The 21752-nt window shown below is 35.5% G+C and overlaps 1 protein-coding gene across 7 annotated transcripts in view; it reads right to left on the reverse strand.

The window, feature by feature from the left end:
- The window catches only part of PLS1 (plastin 1), a 71331-nt gene that overhangs the window by 47973 nt on the left and 1606 nt on the right, over nt 1–21752 (reverse strand). For 5 of the 7 annotated variants that reach the window (XM_039357469.1, XM_039357464.1, XM_039357463.1 and 2 more), the window contains exons 2-3: nt 18314–18382; nt 443–534 (exon numbers count right to left, since the gene is read on the reverse strand). In XM_039357469.1, coding sequence (XP_039213403.1) covers nt 443–512 — 70 coding nt within the window. In that variant the 5' untranslated portion in view covers nt 513–534; nt 18314–18382. The remainder of the gene's footprint in view (nt 1–442; nt 535–18313; nt 18383–21752) is intronic. The other 2 variants (XM_039357467.1, XM_039357465.1) reach the window with 1 other exon arrangement.

A 21752-nucleotide genomic window follows, 5' to 3' on the forward strand; every position in this document is an offset into this window, starting at 1 on the left:
TATGCTCCATGAAATGTAGTCAAATAAAACTAACCTAATTTTCAAGCCGCTGCCCAGCATGTTTTTTGTGACCTGGCTGAATTTCAAACCCAGGATTTTCTTCCAATACTCTCATGACATGATAATATATACTGGGGATCAGCAGGACTTATGTGATTATAGCAAACTTCTGGCAATATAACATTCCATGTGGCTGGGAAATTGTGGGGGTTGATTCACACATCTTAAAGTTGTTAAAGTTGAGAAACACTGTGTTATGGAAACTTACATGTGAAACATTATTACACATAGAATCTATTATTATATTATCATGGCAGATATCTTGATACTATCTTTGAAAGGGACAGCGTTATGAAATAAAAAGTAGTAGATGTGATCAATTTTTAATCTTATATCCTCAACAAGGGTTAGCTAAAACCTTAGAAAACTTCAGCAAACTTACCTATTTTACTGAATGCTTCTTTTAGTTCTTCCAGTTCCTCTCGAGAAATTGTTGTTATGTTATTTTCCATCTTGATTGCTAGGTTTTTATGTCTGAAAATAATCAACTAGACATATTTACAAAGTACAATAAGGAAAGACATATTATTCAATTAACTTGAAATATTTTTTTGTGATCCATTAGAATTTATACTATTCTGAACATTAGGTATATGTTTCTTTTTTCTAAGTATAAGTTCCACATTATGCAAAAGTTACAGATTTTGGATTTATTTCTCACTAGACAAAAAGAGTTATATCAATAACAATTGGGCTTATTAATTTATGCGGACATAAGACAAAATTCTGCTTCCACCTGCATCAAAATGGAAGTGTTCAGTGGTATCAATGAAGCTTCATAATGACTAGAAATTATAGGATTGCAACCCAACATTTGTAGGCTTGATACCCAATGCTGAAAGACTAAAGGGAGTAATTTGATGTACTGTATTTTGTGCATCCCAACAATACTGAGTAACTGAGAATATTATTCAAAATTTTGAAGAGAAAAAAATGAAATGAATAAAATAAAGATGATCAACAAGCCTAAGGAACAATAGAGAACAAACAAATGTTTAATATTATGTTGCTGCTTGAATTTTTATTTGTGAGATTTTTTTTTTAAATTTGTATTGCTTATCTCTTGCTGTTATATACTAAGTATGCACTTGCATGAACTTTTAGTAAGAGTTTTTAAAGCTGTTTACATATAAGCTGCTATTAAAATCATGAATTACAAGCAGGATGTATATTTTTATACATATTACAAATGCTAAATAATGTGAACAACTCATGTCTTGATCTCTATATAGTTAGATTACTGCAACACATTCCATATGGGGCTGCCCTGGAGATAACCTGATCACTATCAGGTTATATATATCAAGCCAAAACCCTGGCCCAAACTCTTTATGGAATTCCCATATGGATACGAGGCTTCAAGGACTGTATTGAAAGTACCCAGGCTGTTTTTCTTAGGAAACTTCTGGGTCTTCCTCCCTTTGTTGGATTTGCTTCGATGTACCTGGAACTGGGCATTCGTTCAGTCGAATGCATGGCGTGGATTAACACCTTCAAATGGTGGTTTCGGGTGCACATTTCGGCAGCCCCTGGTAGCTACCTCTCCCTGGTGTTTGCTGACTCTCATACTTCTCGTTGGGAGAGGGAGCTGACGAAGAAACTCCACTTGCTAGATTTTATAGGGGATGCTCTGGGAGATTATGGTCTCAAGGACGCCCAGTTTAGGGTAGTCCAACGGCTTGTGGATATAGACTTGCAATACTTAAGAGCCAGATCCAACAAAACCTGCTCCCCTTTGATCTTTAGCTATTCTAATAATTATGGACTGAGGATGGCCTTTTATTTCTATACTCTAACCATCCTCAAGTATAGAAGAGTCTTTTCCCTAGCCCATTTCAATGTCTTGCCCTCAGCACTACTCGATGGGCGATTCAAGTTGCTCCCGTTTAGTGAGCGATTATGCCCCTGTGATAGGGCTGAAGTTGAAACTGTGGAGCATGTCTTATTATACTGCCCCATATATAACACAGCCAGAATTAAATTATTGTCTCTCCTTGTCTCACCCCCCTGACAGAGATGTCGGGGGTGTCAACAGAAGGGACTTCTAAAAGGGAAGCAAACGAAGAAGAAACATTGAACAGTTTCTTCTCTGAACTGTTGGGAGAAGGAGGAGTGGCCAGGGAAGACCACTGTTTTTCCACTGTGGTGCGGAAAACCTGTGGACAAGAAATCTGCTTGTCTTCCACCAACTGTTCTGCGAACAGAGGATTAGCCTCCTGACTGATGGAGATAGAAGGTTTCTTCTCCTGTACCGAGGTGAGGTTAACTGTAGTAATGGCCTTTAACAGTAAAGACCGGAAGAGAGAATGATCAAAGAGTCCCGAAGTTGGCGCCTGCTCAGGTGCTGCCTCCTCATCCTCTGACATGGGCATGTGAACTATCTCCAGGTCAACAGACTCCTCCTCTCCCAATTGGGAAGAGGTCTCTGAAACACCCGAAGCGGGAACTGTGGTACGCCCTGTCTGAGATAGGGCGACAGATGGAGGTGGTTGAAAAGGTTGTTGTCCCCTGGAAGACATGAATTGTGTGAATGCATTTTAATGAAAGACTGGAACTGAGCTGACCATATGTCACTCTGCTCCATGTAACAGGCACCAGCCTCAGCTGGTATGTACATGCCCTCAGGTCCTTAGTGAGCCAAAGATGATGAGGAGCGTTGGGGCCCAACCTGCTCAGTTTCCCCTGAGGAGACCAAGCCCTTGTTTCATCATGATAAGGAACAACAGGAGGTTCAGATGTAGCGGGGGAAACCATTTCCACTTCACTGGACCTGAGCCTTTGGGCTTTGGAGAATTCCCTTTCCAGTGCCAAATGTCTCCTCGAAGCCTCTCGCTCAGATGATTTAGAGGGTTCCTTGGGAGAAATATGTTTAGTTTTGGCCTTCTTTTTTCCCCGATTCCAACTCAGTAGTTCTGCGCTTTGATTGAGAGGGGGGAATCCCTGAACCTTGTGATGCCTGAGGTGAGGAACTGTTCGCCATTGCAATCCAGATATACCGAGTAGGAAATATCCAGATGGTGGGGAGAGACCAAGACACAGATCTGGTTGACAGAGATGGAAAACCGATCCTCGCTCTGCACAATAGCAATGGCAAGGAGCACTCAGATAGTTCCCTATAACCGTCTATCTAGGCCAGTGACAAATGCCACACATTAAAATCAACAGGTGGATTAACTATGCCCCTTCGCTCAACTCACCCCAATGGCCAATTGGAAATTCAGTAGATCTGCGCTTTGTGCAGAATCACAGTAGGAATGTATCATCCAAATGATCCACAATAAGTATCTGAGATCAGTTGTATAACTTCCCCCCAAGTGAGGACTGACAAGTCAGGCCTGAAATCAAGGATCAGGCCTCTATGCCTGGAAAGGCACACCGAGGCAATCCAAAATGGCTTCCTAGTGCAAAAAAAGTCCCACTCAAGATGGCGACCATTCAGGCCACACCCAAAATGGCAGCCGTTGTTTCTGCTGGCTTCAAAATGGCGGCCGCCTGCCTCCCATGCGGTTAAGATGGCGACCGCACCTCCCTTATAGTCTCCCGAGGAGGACAATTACTTAAGGAAAGGAATTGAGGGAAAAATAATCCCCAGCCAGAAACCGATCCCAAGGCAGAATTAAAGCAATAATTCCCCGAAAACTTGCGGTTAAGCGAATGCTTTCTGCCGCTGCGATCTCGGGATCCAAGTAGAAACCTCGTGTATCCGAAGCCGAAGGGAAGCCTGAATCGTTTGAGACCCTAGGGATTCCGATTGCCGAAAAAGCAGCCGAACCACTGGCCTGCGGCTTCGCTCTTCACTGCCTGAGAGCTGAGACCTCAGCCGGAAAAAAGGGATTTGCAGCTCTCCACAGAGAAGCCTGTGGCTAGAAGCCAGAAGGCTCCAAATAAATTTTATCTTGAAACTAGCCAAATCACGAAATTTAGATCCAATTTCAAATGACTACCAATTGAAAAGCCAATTACAATTTAAAGAAATAAATAACAATTAGAAAGAATGCCAAAAAAAATTAAATTAACCTAGCCTGACTAAGAGAGACAAATTTTTTGCGCCCTATCGAGCTCAAGACTAAGTCAAAACTGGGAAGACACACGCTGAGGGAGGCGTAGCCAAAGTTTTGACCTAGTCTATTTGAGCAGGAAGGCTGAAATAACCCATCCAGTGGATTCTACACTCATCATGCTGGAGAAGTATTGATGCACCCTTTTAGGAGTGATATGATTGTTGATTTTTATTGTGAGCCATTTAGGTTTACTATATGTAAGACAGGTAGTCATATACATTCTATAAATAAATTAATCAGCAGCAATGGTTATTTTCTTAATTGTTCCACATACTGAATTTTGGCATATACTGAACAAATGGGCCTATCAAATGGTATGGTACCATTTTAGCTGGTAGATACTCTATGATCTTTTGTTAGCAATACCTCTGCCCTTGGAGTGGGGAAAAAAAGTAATAATGATCTATTTTTCCTTCTTACAAGGGTAGAAGAAGAATATATGTTAGGAATATATTTGAGGGGTTATGATTTCTTGAGGAAATTTCTATAAAATGAAGGCAAACTATAAAAGGCAATTACTGAATTCCTTGGATCTCTAGCTACTAAGAAAGAGATATCACTTTAGATTTTAAGTTATTTTATTAATACCCAAATTATAATAAAAGTGATGAGTAGTAATGAGTCGATACAAAATTGAGAACCATATAAAATAGGATATCATGTTATATAATAAATATAAATTGCCAGATGTATTGTCTGTAAGGAATGCCAATTGTTTCCATTCTTTCTTCATATGCATAAATACATATGTATATAAAAATAAGATTTTTGTCACCTCTATTTCAGACCAAAAACCAAGAAATCTGACTTGGATATTTTGTTTTTGCAGAATGTACTTTAATAATACTTTATAATTTATCATCAAGATAATTTTATTTATTTCTTCACTTATTTAATCTGAACAAACTGTATTATGTTATAATTATCAAAATGTCACAATCCAATAAAGATTTGATAAATAAAACAATAAATTGGACGTGTGCAATTACATTTGTTCCTTATTCTTTGGTCTTATGATTTCTGGTCATAAACTGCATGTTAAGCGTGCTATAAATAGGTTTAGAGGAAAGGGAATGTTAGCATATCCAATGAGCCAAGGATAGAAATTACATCAAATAGCAAATAACAATAATAAAAATAAAAATATTAAACACATTATAACATATAATTTTCAATTTAACTATTTAGCTGTCATACTTATTTTCATAGTTATATTGCTTGCTGTACATGAACATCTTTTGATACAACTAACAGTGACTTGAAAGTATTGCATAGTACTGTAAGACCATGCAGTAATCCCACAAGGTTTAATGTATATAAAAGAGTTGCAAATGTTAGCATTCCATTACTAATAATATCTCCCACTTGTATATATATATTTCTGTTCTTTGCTATTTTAAATTCTCACAATTTAAACAACTAGTAACATGGCTGATTCATATATATTATCTGGTCATAGTTTAGTTTACTCATGGTTGAATAGGCCAGCCTAGTATACAAACCATAAAATATACTTTAAGATAGCACAATCTCTATAATTTTGCTATATCAAGCCCAGAAGCATCCATTTTTAAATTATAGTATAAAGATCAGATAAAATTACTATTCCCCTGTTGCTTGCTTTAATGTGTCAGCATATATTACAATTTACAATGTTTAATATAGTATAACTTTTACTTAAGCTATTATATTTTAAGTTAACCATATGGATTTTAAACTCTTTCTCTACACCCAAACCACTGTGTCAGAATGATCTTCTGTCTTCTATAGCTTGAAGGTTAAAGATGCAGAGCATGGCAATGTTCCCTATAGTTTGACTCTGGTTGTTTCACCTTTAATATCAGAAAATATCATATATGTGTTATATGCAATTACTATTCAAAGCTTTTAGTGTAAGTGTAGCCTATGAAGTATGAATTATATTTATGTAACACTTATTTTTAGAATGTCAGAGTATATTTTCCCCATCTCTTCTTTTTTCTGCTTAATCCTCTACATTATCATCTTAAGTCAAATAGTTCATTAGTTAAAATCTTCCAGTGGACCTCCCAGCAGACCTCAAGATGTTCTACTGTAATGAGATCCACTTCCATGAAGGAGGTGAGATAGATCTGTACAAGAGAGAAAGCTTTTTGTGTGGTGATTCCCATTTACAGAATTTTCTTTCAAGAGAGGTTCAAATGGCTCATTAGCATTTTGGTACCTGGTGAAAACCTTTCTATTTTTCCAGGCTTTTTAATTGGCTTTTAATTAGTTTTTAATTTGCATTATTGTATTAATTATTTTGTAATTTGTATTAATTAATGTATTAATTTGTATTGGTTTAGATTTGGAATGACTGCATTATTGCTGCCTTGTGTATATTATGCTTTCGTTTTGCATTTTGTTTTATGTTATTGTATTTGTACAATTTAGGAATCTGACAGCCAGACACTCATTGACTAAACCATGGTATTCCAATGAGTTTTGGGGGTATCTGCAGTAATGGCCAACATTCCAGCAATTGTGATGACTAGTGATGTATAAGAGACTCCTGCCTGTAGACCCATCTTGTTTTTGTTGACACATCTGATCAAATACCAATGAAAATGAAAAACTCAAAATGTATTCTTTTTATGTGGATTTTCTCGGGTATCTATATCAGGGCTTTTCAACCTTTTCACCCATTGTACCACTTTTAGGATATGGCAATATCGGAGTACCACCAGTTGCCTAGCAAGGTGTCAAAAATGTGATGACCCCCCCAAAAAGGAAAAAAGTGATGAAGTACAGGTAGTCCTCGACTTACAACAGTTCGCTTAGTGACTGTTCAAAGTTACAATGGCACTGAAAAAAGTGCCCCCCAAGCCACAGCCGAGCAAGACACCTGGCTGCCCACCCGGCGGTGCTCTTCCCTGTCTGAGGTTTTCATTGTTGTGAGCATTTCTGTTGAGGATTGGCAGCGGGGGTGGGGTGGGGGGTGTTTGGTTTTTATTTTGCCCATCTGCTGGGTGGTTGCAGCAGGTTTGGGTCACTTCACATGACCATGGGACAGTGTGACCGTCATAAATATGAATCAGTTGCCAAGCATCTGAATGTAAATCACAAAACCCTGGAGATGCTGCAACATTCCAGCTGATCGGTGCTTCTTCTGGGCTCAGCAGAAGCACCAGGATCAGCGCTGAGCTTCAGCTGGAGCCTGGCGCTGATCCTGGCCCTTCCACTGAGCCCTGAAAGCCCTGCAGCTCCAGCCATCTCTTGCTCAGGCTTGTGCAGTGCTGCCACCAGTTCAGCTCATTCCCCTCCCCTGCTACCACTTTTCTAGGATGGTCGCGTACCACCTGCCAGGTGCCAATGTACCACAGGTGGTACCCATACCACTGGTTCAAAAGCCTTGATCTATATCACAGTACAACTACAGCTATGGCATAGCAAGGGAGATTCTATTATTTTTTCCCCAACTATTTGAGGAAGGATGAAAATAAAGTTTTTTAAAAAGATAAGTTCCTAAATTAGTGCCATTTTGCAGGGTTCTTTTTATTGTAAACAATGCTTTGTGGTAATAGAAAAAGAATAACACTCTTTTTTTCCTTGTTGACTTGACACTGTCAGCTGATATATGTTAGCTTAATTTCAAAGTATCCTGTGCTGTTTTGAACTAAAATTTGAAATAAAATCCCACCTAGAATATAAGATGACTGAAATTCTATTCACACCAACTGTGTTGTATGCAAAGAACAGAATTTATCAATTGTCACTGTATTGTTATAAGCATCACATTTTTTACTAAAAAAATTGCCATGACTTATAAATTGGAATTAATGGCCCTGTTTGTATTTCAGAGAATGACCTAGCAATCCCTTCCCCCAGGCAATTCATTACCTTGTACCTTGTTACAGCAAATAATACGGATTACCGGGTGTGTTTGGGATTATATCTAATTTCCTCTGGATTAATTGGCTAGGTTTTAGAGTCTGTGTATATTTCCTTCCCCATGACCTAGTTAAATATGTCATGCAAACAGAGGAAATAAGTCGAATAAAACATAGATATAAAATTTACTTATTTCTAAATAAGATTAGGTCTTGTTAATTTATTTTATTTTATTTAAGTGCAATATTAAAATACATCCACTCATTTCACTTATAGTTTATAAAACTCATTTGCTCTCATTTCATTTTAAAAATGCAAGGTTCTGCATTCTGCATTCCCATGAAGTGACAACTTCATGAAACTAAAATACAGAAAATAAAAAAATTCCATATACAAATGAGGGCTACACTTGTTTTTATCTACTGTATATCTACTTTGTGAATCTGATTATTCACAATCACTTTGCCAATCCAACTTTTTTAATTTTATTCATCTCCAATCTAACAGATTAGAAATCCACACGTAATCATGCCTATCCAACTATCTGTGCTTCTGATTCCACGAAGCATGTATCTGATTACATAGACTGTGGCCTACAAAAGCACATACCATAATCAAATATTTAAACTCCCTAAATTTCATTGTTGCGTTTGATGTAATAAACTATCATTTTAGAAACTTTTAAGAGCCGTGGTGGTGCAGTGATTAGAATGCAGTATTATAGGCTAACACTACCCACTGCCAGAAGTTCGATACTGACTGGCTCATAGTTGACTCAGCCTTTCCTCGTTCCAAAGTCGGAAATGAGGAGCCAGATTGTTCAGGATAATATGCTGACTCTGTAAACCTAGAGAGGACTGTAAAGCACTCTGATGCGGTATATAAATGCTATTGCTATTGCTAAAATGATAAAGCAGCGTGTGTTTGTTTGTGTGTTTCCTTTATGACCTTGATTGTTTTTGAAAATGTAAGTAGCTTCAGATGTGATTAAGTCTTGGATGATAACTGGCATGATAACTAATAATCATTACTTGAAATATGGAGTCCTATTTGCACTGATTTTTACTGTCCAACTTTCTGTGATGATTTATGCAACATTAGAAACTTCTTATCTGTTTCATTTATTTTATCTCTTCAGTTTTTACAACTGCCTGTTCACCAAGTCGCTCTCGGCATCTAACAACATACAACAACACTTTAAACATGCACCCTTAATCACAATCCAATATATACACATACGGTATATACAGAGCCGAGGTGGTGCAGCAGTTAGAGTGCAGTACTGCAGGCCACTTTAGCTGACTGTGTTCAGCAGGTCAGCGGTTCAAATCTCATCGGCTCAAGGTTGACTCAGCCTTCCATCCTTCCGAGGTAGGTAAAATGAGGACCCAGATTGTTGGGGGCAATGTAAATATATATATATATACATTGCTTACTGGTGTACACCGCTTAGAGAGTGCTTGCACTTAAAGCGGTATATAAGTCTCATAAATAAATAAATAAATATACTTACCCTTACACCTATAGCGTTGAGCACAGTAATTCACAAAAAATTAATCAATACATACCGATGCCTCGCACAAGAGGCCAAAAGAAAATATCCAGCCAGCTTGGGAAGCTAGCTGGGTTTTTTTCTCTCTGCTTTTCCACTGTTTAACCTTAATTTTGCCCTCCCTCTTGCCATGAGTGCCTGGCTCCTTGTAATTATGGCATGGCGTGATAGATCCCATCGTCCCTCTTCTGGCATCTGAACCAAATTTTGGAGCATGTTCCCCTTTGCTCAGCTGCAGAGCCAAGATCAATTAATGGTTCATGTGCAGGCTTGCATTTTGGCCATGAGAGTGAACTCCGCAGTGTTTGATCCAATGCAATTTTCCTCCAGCTAGTGGAGGAAACTTATGTACAAAATTTGGTCTGGCTTCCGATTCTGCTGTGATTAACCAATTATCTGCATTATTAATTTGGCTATTAAAGCAATCTCATCCTAGAACCAGCAGAACTGGCATTAAAACTGGATTATATGAAAATAAAAATATTAATGAATAGTAATGTCCTGGAGAAACTTTAAAAGAAAAACATTGGTTGAATTCAGAAGTTGAATTATTTTAGGTCCAATATTAGCTGTCAGGTTGTCCAAATTGCATGTTTTATTATCTTGTTCATTTTCACAACTGCTAAACAGTAGTTAAGAATGGTTCATTTTTCCACTGCAGGCTGCTCCCTACTAGCTTTCCATCTATCTTTTGAACTTATCAGCTGTCCTAATAAATCACTCTGAGAGACAGGTGGTCTCTAAATTTGATAAATAAATAAAAACAATATAAAATGTTTTTAACAGGAAATTTATAAAATAAATATTTAACAGGAATGAAATTGGCAAGAATTCTTTTTTCACCTTTTTGCAAATGAATGGATATGTGGAGTTTCAGATTACTTGTGTTTTTTAAATTATTTTCTTTCCCCTTTTTAAAGAATGGATGATGACATTATTTTAAATTGTGGTATAGAACAGAATGGAATGAAAACAGTGGTGATGTGGATCTGAGCTTACAAGGAGTTCTTGCAGCCTTAAAACAAAGCTAATTTGATTCATGTTTACTGTCCTCTTTCTTCCTTTCCTACTTTAGCCTACAACCATGTTTAGAGATATTTGCAAACAAAACAAAGCAAAACAAAAAAACCCAATAACTCCCTTTTTACAAGCCTATAATCCCTTAATTCAGCGTAGAGTGGTTTGTATGTCTATTTTAAACTGCTTTAGAGGGATTCAGAAGTTGAAACTGCTGTGTGAAAGTACTTCAACAGTCCTTGCTTTCTGTGGCTTTATGACTGACTTGGCAGCTATAGAGAATAACAGAGATGGAAGGAACCTTGAAGGTCTTCTAGTCCAACTACCAATTCAAGCAAGAAGCCTTATACCAGAGGTCCCCAACCTATGGGTCACTATCGGGCTGCGGCCTCTTGGTCACCGGGCTGCGTGAGTAGCTGGGCAGTGCATGTATGTGTGCTCATCACCATGCCACCATTGACGTAAGTGTTGTGCAGGCAGAGGCTAGTATTGCGCAGACAGCAGCAGTGTCACAAGCAGTAGATAGGCCACAGCATGATCCTTGCACGGGGCAGGGGCGCGAACCTCACACAGGGGGCGGCATTGTTGCGAGCCACAGTGCGAGCCTCATGCTGATGGTAAAATTGCTGCAAGCCTGGAGGCACCGCCGCCACAAGCCTCATACAGGTGTCGCCGTTGCTGAGAGCCTCATGCACATGCTTGCAGTCCCATTTGTATGGTGTGCATGCTTGCAGCATGTTTGTACATGCATGCACACGTATGGCTACATTCACATTTGTGTATGCATGCCTAAGGCACCTGCCCCTCCCTCTCCCACTGGGCTGCCAAAACAAAAAGGTTGGAGACCCCTGCCTTATCCATTTCAGATAAATGGGTACTCCTCAACTTATGATTGCTTGTTTATTGACCATTTGAAGTTATGGCAGACTTTAAAAAAGCTTCTTACAACCAGTCCTTGAAGTTAAGACTGTTGTCTCCCCACCCACCCCTCATTTCAGGCATTTGGCAACTGGCTTCCATTTTTGAACAGTGGCAACACTCCATAGTCACATAACTGTGATTTACCATGTTTTTCAATGTCTTAAATGTACAATGTACAATTATTAAATAACTTGTACTGCTTGATTAATCAGGCAGACTTGTCAAGGAAATGCAGAATGAAAATTATATAAAACATATATTGAAGATATTAGCCCATCACAAATAAATTTCTGCATAAAATATGTGAATCTATAAATTAATATTTGTATAAATAGACATATGTATTTATTCAAGGTATTTATTTAAATTTATGTTCTCACTGGTGTTGTGTGTATATCATTAATAAATCAAGTCTAGGTTAAAACTAGTTTATATTATACACTTGCACGAAAGGAAAAGTGATCCATGACTCAGTTATGATTATGAAGATAGCATTAAGTATTATAAGGATTTCCTTTTTTTAATTTGCTTGGTTGGATATAGAAGCCTTCTGATACATAGATTTGAATAGCAAATTATTCCTTAGTCCGTCTTGATTACAAAATTGCATAATGTGCTTTTTCTACTTCTTTTGAAGAATAGCCATGATAGTTTAAACTCTAAGTATGATGTACACAGAAAAAATATTTACATTTTTCCTTGATTTTAGTTTCGTCAATTATACTTATTTTTGCTGTGGTGCTTGTAGGCTGCTTTGAGTGCTGAAAAAAAAGTTGGGGTAAAAACAAATAAAATTTGTTCATTCCATTTAAAATGGAATTAACATAGAAAAATCAAGAAGAATGTTTTCCCCAACAGTCATGTAACTACAAAATTTAAAGAATGATTCAACTTTCTGCTAGACTTTTACTCCATCAGTAAAAATTAACATTTCATTGAATAGTGAACTAGAAACTTTTAATCATCAACAGCCTGAAGTCTTGCAATAAGTGAAGACTAATTGGCTACTTTAATAACTCTCCAGAAATTAATAAAGTAATAATTAATTAATGCAAATGTGCAAATGCACTGAATTAGCAAGCAAATTTTGTACCCTCAAAAGTTAGTGATAATTAGAGGCCTATTTATATTATTAAAATATTCAAAGGCTTCCTCTCCTAATATTAATTATACAGGAATATATCCTTTGGTTAGTTTTTTAATTCTTGGCAAAACTGTATATGGCTCAAAAGACTATTAGATTAGATTACTAAAATAATCTACACCAACCAAGACAGGATTTTTCCATCAATGAAAGAATTTAATTTTTGTACTTCAGAGTTTAATTTTTTTTTCTTTTTTTAAACTTCGATTGCAATTAGTGTTTGGAATTTTCATCTTGGAGGGAAAGCATAAAACTGACATAACAATTAGACAATCACCCTCACAGACATCTGCCAAAACCAAAGAACTGTTTACTCGTGAAGTTAATTCAACATAACATTGTGCATGCCTGTCTGACAAGGGATTAATGAATTTCACAGCACAGTACACTCAAGGTATGCATCTCTAAAGCAACATTAAGTCCATATGAAGCTCATTGTCAAAAGCCAAGAGTAAATTAAAATGAAACTGAAAATTTTAAATACTAGCTTTCAAATACTGATGTTGACTTTTAACTTGGTTAGACAATCACAGATCAAACATGAACTGATAATTCTTACTTACCTAGAGTTCTATTAAAAAGTACTCAATCCTTTTAGCTTTTTCTGAATTTTTGCATAACAAAGTTATATTATACCATTTTGATATGTAAAAGGAGCATGACTTGACCAATAGCAACATTAATTGCTTTTTTAAATTTATATCATACATAAAATAAACCAATATGCAATGTGCTTGTGTGCAAAATTAATTGCCCTTTTAAATGCAGTATTGAACTGTACAACTTTTAGCTACAACTATGTATCGGTTCTAATTGGTGACCAATCTCTCACACTGTTGTATAAGAATTTTCACTAATTGCTCCATAGCCAATTGCTTTAGCCCAATAACATTTCCAATCCTGCCACAGCGTTTCTATGAAATATAAGAGTGGAATGACTTAGCTATTTCAAATTACTGAATATGTTATTATACTGCTATTATCTGGCAGGCACCCATTTTTTATTTTTTAAGAAGTTTCTCTCTTTTTTTGAGTTAAGGATTCCTGTTTAAAGAATATCATTTTGGGTATTTCTCCAAACACCCCAAAAGATGAACAATAGGAGACACTCATATAACTAAATTTTTCTCACAAAGGCAAAAGAAATGTGTGATGCAAACCCCAGGAAATTTTTTCTCCATGATAGATTTAATTGCATTTTATTTATTCATAAGATTTCTGGACTGCTTTAATCTTAGAGGACTTTCCCATGCTCTAGGGATAGTAAACATAGTTGAACTGCAAGACCAAGTAAGGCAATGAACAAATATTCTTTAAGCACACTTAATTTATGACAATACTTATAATGTTACAGAATAAACATTTTACTCATAGCAATGTCATATCAGTCTCTTCTGGATAGATGACAAATGCGCACACCACCTAATTCTTCAGACATCAAAGGTCAAAGATAACACTAAGGATGGGACTTGTAAATCACAGCAAAAGAAATGGCATTATATTATAAACATGGGGTAATTTAAGAATTCAGGGGCTTCTATTATTTTTTTTTAAATCTTTATAAGCGGTTTTAAGAGAAAGGCTCTTTCTACATTTCCGAGGAAAACTCTAAAGTTTCTAGCAACCATTCACCCATTCCTAACCATTTACAGCTAAAACATTTTTGAAGAAAGTCACATTCAGAGTTTTGCTATCACTAAATGTTACACATTTTGTTGTAAAGTGAGAGCTGTTCTCTTCCCAAAAGGATGTGCCATTCCCCCGCTAGCTTAAAAGAGACAAAGAGAACAGCAGAAACTGTATACCCAGCACTCTTGGGAATGTGGGCCCTCATGTTTCTTTTTCTCTCTTGACCTACTTTGGGAGAAAAAGACAGTAGAAGCATTGACTGGCTGTGATCAAAATCTGCCACAGCAAATGCATAGAAAGATCATGGTGGGGAAGAAAAAATAATAGATACACAGGGGGAGGAGAAAAGAACATCTGTGACCCAACACACCCTGAAGCTACCAGCATGCTTGTAAATGAAAGCTATTAGGAAAATTACAGGCTTACACTTCTAAATCACATGATTCTGATGAAGAATGCATTTGGCAGCAAAATCTGAAAATGCTAGGAACTCTGGTAAAGTCACTTAGGATAAAGAGAAAGAATTACTAATGACAGGGAAGAGTGTGTAAAAGAAATCCAGAAAGAGGTTGTCTTATGCATATAAATTACACACTGAGTCTAAGAATATTAACTGAATGGCAGTGTGCCAGATTTTGGACTGAAACATTTTAAAGGATTTAATTAGTCAGCAAGTTCCTGTAATTATACCAATGTTAATGATCTAAAAACTTCCCAAATGTTCTATCCCCATCCCTCATCCACTTTACACAGTTTTCATTTGTGCTATATTATAAGCAAAGATGAACTCCACTTCTCAAACTTCTTTGTTCAGAACAGAAATTACTGTAGCATTCTGGCTAATAAAAAAGCATCTTGTTATTTTAGCTATTTTAAATTTTAAGACTATGCATTGTCATATCCAGCACTCAATCAGACAGAAAATGTTTACACTGAGGAGATTTATATGTGACAAGTTAAGTGGTCTGAGCCATAGTAGATTAAGATATCATTCCAATGGCACATGATTTTAAGAGTGATTGCTCTATTGCAGTGGTTCTCAACCTTTCTAATGCCGTGACCCCATAATACAGTTCCCCATGTTGTGGTGACCCCCAACCACTTATACATCACTGGGTGCCAGGGGCGTGGCCAAAGAAAAGGGAGAAAAAATGGCGGACAGCCTTGTTTGGCGACCCCCGTGAAATGGTTGTTCGACCCCAAATGGGGTCCTGACCCACAGGCTGAGAACCACTGCTCTATTGGGACCAAAAAGGTAGCTGTTGGGATACATGAGGGGATAGGTGAGAGATGCAATAGGACAGGGGTGTCAAACTGCCAGCTCGCGGGCCAGACGCGTCATGCAGAAGCCGCGCCCACCCCATTGCTGGCAATGGTAAAACAGTCCTGATACGTCACGCAACGTCACGCAACGTCGCAAGTTTGACATGTCTGCAATAGGAACTCCTGAGTGATCCTTTCTCTGCAGCTGGCCTACTTTTTTCAGGGGTATATTGACCTGATTCATATCATGTTAATTGGACAGGGATCACATGCTATGCCATTAAATATAGCATAACATATGAAATCAGCAATAGAGTATATGTTCCCAAGAGGCAGATGTTCTTATGATGCTGCATTTCAATATATACTATACATCCAAGAAGTAATTTCCTTTGAATTAAATAGGACTTATTTATGAATAAGTATGTATGAAACTGTGCTGATAGTTTTTTAAAAGAATCTATAGTCCTTTTCTCTAAGAAATTTAGGATTTTCTGGGAAAAAGAATAACTGTAGAATTATGTGACATAAAATTGAACTTGAAATTAATAGAAATGGCCAAGATTAAAATTAGAAACAAGCCAGGACTCTGAATTATATGTACCTGAATGCTCAATCTTTCTGAAAATTAAATCATTCAGATGAGTCAGATTTATTTATTTATTGCAGGACATTACAATTTCATTATTTTCAATAATTTTTATAATACAATACATACTTTGAAAACATTTTAATATATATAGCAACTAGGACAGCCTAAAGCAAAATCATAAGTTTACATTCCAAATAATATTTAGATTATAATTAAATTAATATTAAATAATAAATTAAATGAAGTTGAAGATTATGTTTAAGAGTAAAATGACATAACAGCTATAAAATAAGCAAAGAGCATAGAAAATAATTTTCATGTAAATAGTCCTTTCATTGTAAAGGACTGCCCTAGGGTAAAGGCTTTTATGGATCAAAACTATTCAGGTAAGTTATTACTTGAACAATGTAACAAATAACTATACAATTCAGAAATTTTAAAAAATAAACTGTTTTTATGATAAAACCCCCCATAGAATTGAGAAGAAGGACTGAAATTTGAGATGGATAGAAATGTAGAATATGTCATTTCTCTGAATTTAAATTTCCAAAATCAGAGGTTTTATTATCCACTCCTTTATTATACACTCCTAGGATAATAAAGATACTTGCTTATATTCTAGCTAAACTCTTATGTAATATTTTTGAGAAATTTTGGAGAACTGACAGAATGGTTATCACAGAAAGATTACTGTACTATTATCTTCATCTTCAAAATGTGGGTAAAGGAATGTGTAGCAAACTACATACTAATCAACAAGCATGAAAAGATTCTGGAGCAAATCATAAAATGTTCAGTTTTGAAAAACTTTGACAACAATATGATAAATGATCAGAAGTCAGCATGGATTTGTTATTATTCTAGCAAGGTTTGTTCTTCTCATGTTTTTGTTTAAGTTACTTCTTAATAATTTGTGGGAATGCTACAGACATCTCTTGACTTTAGTAAAACATTTGATTTTTTTAAAGCTAGCTAACTAAATATAGGCTGGATACATAACAATTAAATAGATATATAGATGATTAAAAATCATTGCAGCTCATCAATAATTCCTTACCAATCTGGAGATAGAGACAAAGTGGAGTGCTATGAGGAGCAGCCCTAAGTCCTCTACTGTATAATATTTTCATTAATGACTTGGATGAATGGATGGAAAGAAGTCTTATCAAATGTATGGTTGAAAAAAATAGAAAACTTAATACCAGAAATTTAAAATTATTTTGATAAATTAAAGAAATAAGTTGAAAGTATTAGAATGAAATTTAAGAAAAACAAGTGAATATTCCTCACTTAGGAAACAAAAATCAAAGAAACAATATAAAATGGAGCATGTATTTACGTGTGTTCCTGGCTTGATAATGGTGTAAAAAAAAAAGACTGGAACAGTAGCTGTATGCAAATAGAACATGAAATCAGCAATGTAATGTTCTGAGAGAAAAAAAGGCAATACTGATTAAGAAACGTTAAACAAATATAATTCCCACATCACAGAATGTAATTGTTTCAATTTATTCTGCTTTCATCATGATTTATGTAGCCCTTATTTTTTGTACAATATATAGTTTTGGGCATGACTTTACAGAAATTGAAACAGTTTCAGAGGAGGGTAATGAGGATGATCAGGGAACAGATGAACATCCTATGAAGAGATATTGGAAGGGTGTATATTTAGCCTTTTAAAAAGATGACTTGGCTGGAATATGATAGCATTCTTCAAATATCTTAAAGGATGTCAAATAGAATAAAGTCAAGGCATTTTTTTTTCTCATTTCAATTGATATTTTTTATAACTTGTAAAATTAGAACAGGAATAGGAGTAGGAGTAGTAGAATAGAGTAGAATAGAATAGAACAGAACAGAACAGAATAGAAACTTTATTGTCACTTTGAACGTACACTAATTGGCATACATTAAAATGATATTTCATTGCATACAGCTCTCAAAGGGTCACCACCTCCAAAACTGTTATAAAAGCAGTTTGACATGGAGCCAATTATTTGAGGGATGATGGGCTCTTTATCACAGGATGTGCCTAAGCAGATAGTCACTATTCATGAATGCTTGAATTTCAATTTCTGCATTGAATAATGCCTAAAATAACACCTTCCAACTCTTTTATTCTTAGGAGTTTATGTGAAAACATTCAAAGCTCATTTCAGAGAAGATTCCTTCCTTGAGAGAGAAGATGTTAGTTTGGGTTTTACAATAATAAATTAACTTACAAATATTTCTTGATTCTTTCACTCTTTTCAGCCCTTGCAAAGTCTTTCCAGAAAGTTAATTGAACTCTCCTAAAGAAAGTGACAAAAGAGGAACAGAGAGACATAATCCAAAAATCAGGCAATGCTTTGCTCAGCTTTCTTCTTCTCTCTACCATGTCTCATTCTACATTCTCAATGAGAAAACTCCAAGTGCAGTTTTCATACAGAAGTGGATTGATGCATATTTACGCTGGGTGTGCAAATTATTGCATATTTTTCATTTGAGAACTATGAAATATATTTAGTATCTGAAAATTGTTGGTAAAAATAGCAATCTCGGTGCCAGATATGTCCCTAAAGATCCAAATCATTCCAAAACAAAGAAATTATCAGACTACTAATTTTATTTCATTTTTGCAAGGTCCAAAGGAAACAGGATTAAAGTTTGTTCTAAGCAGATAAGAGAAAGCAATGTGGTCAAAGGTGAGTGACATAACATATTATTTAGGAGGCCACTTTCATTACCATATATGGATACAAATGCAAGTGATAACACTGGTTATTTAGCATATTACAGTACCCCCATGGCAGAGATACCCTTGCAAAGACACATTTACGATACTTTCACTTTTTACTGACTTTTTCCTGCTTGCTTCTGGTCCATATTGCTGAATTAATTACACTGCATTATTGAACATAAGTTCACAAGCCCTCTCATGCTTGGCCTTACTCTTCCTAAATTTCTTGCCTAAAACATCTGACTGTTCTGTAACATTATTAGGAAAAAGGCTGAGACTCAAGATTTGCTTCTTACATACTGAACCTATACAACTTGGCTGTACTGAATAGATTTCCTGTCCCTTATATCAAGGGTTCCCAACCCCCCAGTCCGTGGACCAATACTGGTCTGTGGCATACCAGCAACCGGTCTGCACAAACAAGCAAAGCCCCATCTGCGAGATGCAGGCAGCACACAAAATCACACACCCTCTGGTCCACGGAAAAACCTCTCTCCACGGAACCAGTCCCTGGTGCCCAAAAGGTTGGGGTCCTCTGCCTTCTATAATCACTAAGGTCATCAGAAGGGTTCTGATGCATGGCCATGTAGGTTTTAAGTTATATAAATCTATCCTCACTTTTAAATATAGATTTTATTAAAAGTTTTTCAAAAAACGTAACTAATACAAACTAATAAAAAGCAAAAGAAACAAAAGAAAAGAAACTGTAAAAAGAGAAAATGAAATAGAAAAAAGCTTCTGATTTCTTTTGCAGCAAAATATGTATATTTACAGTATTAACACTTACTTTATGATTAAAAAGAAGTCAGTTTTTTCCTATTAAACAATTTTTTCCTAATCAAACCCACAATCATAAGTGTATTTTTTCTGCTCAATGCAAAAAGTTTATTAGGGATTTCCAGTTAAACCTGAACGTAATTTTTTTCTCTAATCAAAGAAATTATAACTGGTAAAGAGATGAAACTTGCAAAGATGGCTAATGGTTGAGCCTTTCTGCTTTAGTCAATATAATTGTTCTGCTGTGATTATCATATATAAAAACAAAGTTTCTTGTCCATTACTCCCAAAAGTGAGCTCTGATTTTAATTGTACATTAACCTTACAAACTTCTGCATTTGTATTCATTTTTTAAGCTTTTTAGATGCCCACTAAACTTGATAAAATGTCCCTTCATATGATACCTCACCCTACATCCTATTCTCTAGGATGCTCTCACTCTTGAATATTGATTCTTTTCCCACTATGTTTTTAAATATCTATTGAACTAATTCTTCATTCAAGACTTTCTTGGGTGAATATTATGGATGAAAGTTTCTATATTCCATTTCTTTCCTCCTTTTTAATCAGTATGTGTTTACATTGTTTTAAGTTCCTGCATTTTGCCATTGCATTTTAACAGTATTTATTTATTTATTTATTAGTATTTATTTTAATTTGTAAAGCTCACATTTCAACAAGTATTATTATATTTTGCCTTTAATGTAATTGAGGCTTACTGAGAGATTATGTCCTAAGCCTATTAATTCTTACAGTGATATCATCTCACAATATAAAATTTTAAAGAAAGATGAAAAAGAAAGATATAAAGATGGATGGGGATATTTTTCTCTTAAAAATATAAATTAAAAGTTACAGGCATCTAAAAGGGAGGCACTATTATTGTCTTATTTTATATATATATATATAAACACAACTATATAATAATGTTTTTTATTGAAATGATCATGTAGCCCTGCTGTTTATAGTGTGGAATGTCATATTGAATGGAGACATTTTGATAAGATATTCCCCCATCTCTTATCTACCTATCTACCTACCTACCTATAATATGTACATAAAAATTGCAAGACAATGCAAAGAAAAAGAAAAACAATTCATAATGAAAATCTCTGATCAGAAGGAAGAACAAATTTGCTCTAAAAGAAGTTTTGAATTCTTAGAATGAGAGAGAAAAAAGTAATAAAGAATTTTGGAGAGGCAGAAAATTATTAACTGTGTTTTTAATATAAAATAGGATCCTTTTCTACATTCCTATGGGAGGATACATGTTCAAATTCCAGCTTCAATACATAAATTCAATGCTATCCTAGAATAAATTGTTTTGAGATTCAACAGCATTTGGAGTCACAATGTTATATCAAAAATATTTGCAACATCTTGGCAAATTCTAGAAATAGATACATATTTAATCTCTTTAGAAAACAATGGGGCTTTTTAGTTCCTGGGCTGTACTAGGATTAGATTACTACATGAATTTTTTATTCTCCTCCATCCCTATCTATTGTAATGAGCAAGAAAGATCCTAAAGTTATACATAAAAAGTAAAACTAATGTCATGTTTCATAGTCTAGGGTTGTTCCAAATTTTTCATATACCAATGATACATCTCTAATCTTTAAAGTAAGGCAAGAAAGAATAAATTGAAATTTACTGATTTATGTATATTTTATAGTTTACTATGAATGAAGAGACGATTGCCATTTTCAGCAGCAATTCTAAAGACTATTATCAAAAATAAGTCCTCAATTTACAGGACTTGTATATTTCTGAATTATGCTTATTTAGAATTGCTTGTTCATCCATCTTATTTCAAAGGAAGTGCTAAAATACTGCCTTTATTTCAATCCTGAACAGTTTCCTTCATAAGATATATGTTTACTGTCAGAAATATAATTTGCTTTCATACTCAAATGCATCCTCGTGCCCTACCCTTGAAAAGGAAAAAAACATATTTCATTCTTTTTTAATTATCCTGCCTAAAGCTTATACAATTGCACTTTGCACCCTCATAAGATTAAGAATAACGACACTGTAAATTGCTCTTTTGTGAGATTGAGATTCTTGGAAACACACCTTGTGCTGGAGGAAATAGTTATGAATGGCAAGCTTGTTTTGTATTTAATCAAAGGTTCACTTATCTTAAAGGGTCTATTTACACAGAA

Source organism: Crotalus tigris, unplaced genomic scaffold (genome assembly GCF_016545835.1).
Source record: "Crotalus tigris isolate CLP2741 ecotype Arizona unplaced genomic scaffold, ASM1654583v1 scf7180000018923.2277400, whole genome shotgun sequence".
Lineage (NCBI taxonomy): Eukaryota > Metazoa > Chordata > Lepidosauria > Squamata > Viperidae > Crotalus > Crotalus tigris.